The 5000-nt window shown below is 29.6% G+C and overlaps 1 protein-coding gene across 1 annotated transcript in view; it reads left to right on the plus strand.

Annotated features, from left to right (window-relative positions):
• Positions 1 to 5000, plus strand: part of LOC106883771 (visual system homeobox 2-like) — a 295104-nt gene that overhangs the window by 227871 nt on the left and 62233 nt on the right. Inside the window, exon 2 of the mRNA XM_052968468.2 lies at positions 268 to 364. Coding sequence (XP_052824428.2) covers positions 268 to 364 — 97 coding nt within the window. The remainder of the gene's footprint in view (positions 1 to 267; positions 365 to 5000) is intronic.

Here is a 5000-nt window from a genome sequence, read left to right on the forward strand (position 1 = left end):
TGGACAAGATGCTTAGCGGTATTTCACCCGTCGCTGCGTTCTGAGTTCTAATTCCGCCGAGATCGACTTTGCTTTTCAGCCTTTCGGGCTCGATAAATTAAGTACCATTGAAACACTGGGATCGATCAAATTGACTTATCCCCTCCCCCCAAATTGCTTCCGTTGGTGGCAACATTTGAAACCATCATTATTATTATTATTATTATTATTATTATTATTATTATTATTATTATTATTATTATTTGTTATTATTTGTTTCTTTTTCAGTTCTGGAAAATGGTTTGAGTGACAAACGGACGTTAGATAGTTTGGAAAGTCCTGGAGGTGGAGGGGGCAAAAAAAAGAAGAAGAAACGGAGACACAGGTAAGTGGACTTCTACGTTGTACGGTTGCAATGTATTGCCATATAGCGAAATGATTGGGAATAAATACGCAGGAATGCTGCTGCATCAAAACGAAACAGTGAAGCGCGAACGAATATATTTAAGATTTTGAACGAAGGAACAAATTCCTTCACTACATGGAATACGTTAGATGCACTTTACCACGTAAAATAGAGTATTGTTAGATACATAAATATATATATAATTGCATGCTAGAACTTCACAGATCGTTATTCGAACTAACCGGTCGCAAAATTTCAAGTGACAGTGAAAAATATTTTATAAATTTCTTTTTTTTTTCTTCTGTATATCACAATACATTCTGTATATCACACTCACTGTCTTCCATATTACTGACACTTCCTACATTGGATACATACAAACGTACGTACCTACACACATACCTACACACATATACATACACATAAAATATATATATTTATGTGGGTATATATATATAAATATATATATATATATAGATAGATAGATAGATAGATATAGACATATATAGATATATATACACACAAACATACATAATACATATATATATATATATATATATATATATATATATATATATGTATGTATGTATGTATGTATGTACACACATACATATACATACACATAAAATATATATATATTTATATGGGTATATATATATAGATAGATAGATAGATTGATATAGACATGTATAGATATATATGACGGTATATATATACACATAAATGCGTACATATATACATATATATACATATATATATATGTGTGTGTGTGTGTGTGTGTGTGTGTGTGTGTGTGTGTGTGTGTGTGTATGTATATGTATATATATATATATATATATATATATATGTATTTATAAACAGACGAATAGTATGTATTTCTACCAATTTGCATACGTGTTGTAATTTTGTTTGTGTATGTGTTTCTAGGTGCATTTAACTGTATCTGTTATCAATGATTCTATCCTCATTGTTAAGTATCATGTAGCAATTAGTCAATTCCATACCGAATCCAGATATCTCAGAGAGCAGTCACACCCACAAGCACCCTGCTGAGGCTATACGTAGGCACACACACACGCGCACACATACATATATACGGTTGTTTGATGATCGCTATGCATTGAAACTCAAGTCAACAGAAAAATTTCAGTTTAAACAAACAATATAACCTACAGCTTAAATTGAGTATGCTACTTGTCTTTTCATACGCACATATATACATACATACATACATACATATTTATACACACACACTTATGCATACACATTTTTATGAATATATGTACCCACAGATATATATGAATATACAAATATACATATACATATATATATATCTATATATATATATATATATAGCATATATATATATATATATAGCACATATCTATAAAAATGTGTGGGTGCGCATCTGTTCGTGTGTATGTACGTGCAAATTTTTGCTATTGTGCGTTAACGATAGTTTGAGCATGTGTCCGAGGAATACGTCTGATGTATTCTGCCTATACGTTCGATGGTTAGAAAGCTAAGGAAATTAAAGCCAATATATTTATAAGTTATGTTTGCACTATAGTCACCCGCACCAGCCGTAAATTTAGAGTGTATATTTATATTATACACCCTTGTTTGTACTAATACTAATTTCCTGGATGCAATTAATATCCTTTCTTGTCAAAGGTGTAGATTTTTTTGGAAATCTACCATCTTCTTTCAAAAATAAACTCTTCTTTGATTGTTTATTAGAATTTTCTGTTTGGTTCCGTCTTTCACTCAAATCCATTTTCATATTTACGCTCGCACGCAGGCACGCACACACACGCACACACACACAAATACACACACAAATACACACACAGAGATATATATGTATATGCGTATATGTATATATATGTATCTGCATATATATCTATGTATATGTGTGTGTATATTTGTGCATGTGTGTATATATATATATATATATATATAAACCTTTATCGTTTTTTTTCATACTGAACTACTTGGCAAAATTGTTAATTATTAATTCTATTATTAATTGACGATTCTCTGCCCTTATTCTTGTATATATATATATATATATATATATATATATATATATATATATATATATATATATATACATATATATATACATATATATATACATATATATATATATATATATATATAATTAATAATAACGAAGAGTAATAGAAATATTAAAAATTTCTACTACCAGTGGCCCAGCGTGTAAACATTTAGTCCATAGACTATGTATTATTCATATTCTAATTTTTCAAATCTACCGCGCAAGCGCAGCTCCTCGTAGGCAGTAAATAAATGCCGGCGTTTAAAATTCGAAAATTATCCAGAAAAAATTTCAATAATTAATAATATCGAAGGTTAATAGAAATATTAGAAATATCTACCACCAATGGCCCAGCGAGTAAAAATTTAGTCCATGGACTATGCATTATTCGTATAAATAGAGTGTGCATTTAAACACATAAGAGGTATCCATCATAGAAAGAAAAGCTAAGTTCTAAACAACTAATAATGGTTTGGAACTTAGCTTTTCTTTCTAGCGTGAGGGAATCCTATGATGGATACCTCTTATGTGTTTAAATGTACACTATGACGGATACCTCTTCGAAACGCCGGTGTTAAAACGGGGGTAGCTGATGAAGAAGAATGTTCTCTATGTGGCTTGTGTGTTTTCTCGTCTACGTTTTGTTTGCAATGTCCTGTACCCAGATATGCACCTATACATACAGGTGGATGTCGGTATGCACATACCTGTACGTATATATACATATACTCATTTACTATTTGTTTATATATATATATATATATATATATATATATATATATATATATATATATATATTTCATTTTTGGGTTTGGTTTGCAAGATTCTTTATGTGAGTTCGTGTGTTGGAGCATATTTTGTTGTGTCTGGGGAGAGTCATTCTCTTTTAGTGCCTTATTATTTAACACACTCACCGGTAAAGTTTCCGCTCATTTACTTATTTATTTTTCCTAAAATTTTCGTTGTGCCTTGCAATCTTGTCAACAGTTGTTGACTCAACAACTATTGAAAATGTTGTAAGACGCAACGAAAATTTTAGGAAAAATAAATAAGTAAATCAGCGGAAACTTTACCGGTGAGTGTGTTAAATAATAAGGCACTAAGAGAGAATGACTCTCCCAACACACACACACACACACACACACACACATGTATATATAAAGAGAGAGAGAGATTGTTTGAGGTGGCGTACAGCTTTTATATTATTAAGGAAAAGGACGGAGCCAATATTTCGATAAGAACTACTTAGTTATGCGCTTTCGTTCCTTTGAGGGATTCATCACGAATTAATTTTTTATAGACAAGTCATAGCTTTTAGATATATGTGAGTTATTTGAAACAAAAAAGTCTAGAGTGGGATTTGTTTTCTTGGATTTTGCCAAGAAGAAACATCTATGTGTGTGTGAGTTTGTATATATATATGTATGTATGTCTATGTGTGTGTGCGTGCACATATGTACTAGACAGATATATACATATATACAAACATATATTCATATATACACCGTGTGCTTCTGTGTACGCAGACACTTACACACTCGCCTGTCCATAGGCTTACTCATGTGTATACGCATGCGTGTTTTACGATTTTAGCTCGGAGGTTTAATAAATTTGAACTTTTTCCGGAAATCCGTAATTGCTATTACTGCTAATAATAATAGTTCATAATAAATTAGATAAAACAAAAAGGTTACAGGAGAGAAAACAATGGACATAGTAACCCACAGGAATTGAACACCGATTATATTAATCTATATTATATTAATCCATATTGTATGAACTACTTATGTTAGCTACATTAGGTTTGTGCAACACACAAAAAAGTCTTATGCATACATATATATATATATATATATATATATATATATATATATATATATATATATATATATATATATATATATATATATATATATATATATATATATATATATATATATATATATATATATATATATATATATATATATATATATATATATATATATATATATATATATATATATATATATATATATATATATATATATATATATATATATATATATATATATGCGCTCATACTCACACACATTCATACACACATAATTACTCCCATACAACACATACGTTTTTTGTGAACAAAGAGTTAAAAATTCACCGATGAAATTTTAAATAATTAACGTGATACTGATAATTAATTGGATCAGTAAATATACCTAAAGTGCAATATATCATTATTAGTAAATATTTATTTCATTTTTTCATATACCTCTAAGCACATATATATTCATATATACTCGCTTAACCTCTTTATTAAAGAAGAAAATGTTTATTGGGACTACCATCTAGTTATTAGCATTCCTACGGCTAAAAAAAATCGGAATATACACACACACAAACAAACACACACAAACAAACACGCACGCACGCACGCTCACATGCACACACACAGACACACATATATATATATATATATATATATATATATGCATATATCTGTATATGTATGTGAGGGTGTGTTTGTGTAACTATGTGTGCGCATGTGTGAATACATATGCATATATATGTATG

The sequence above is a fragment of the Octopus bimaculoides genome, chromosome 6, assembly GCF_046866305.1.
Source record: "Octopus bimaculoides isolate indiv1 chromosome 6, ASM4686630v1, whole genome shotgun sequence".
Lineage (NCBI taxonomy): Eukaryota > Metazoa > Mollusca > Cephalopoda > Octopoda > Octopodidae > Octopus > Octopus bimaculoides.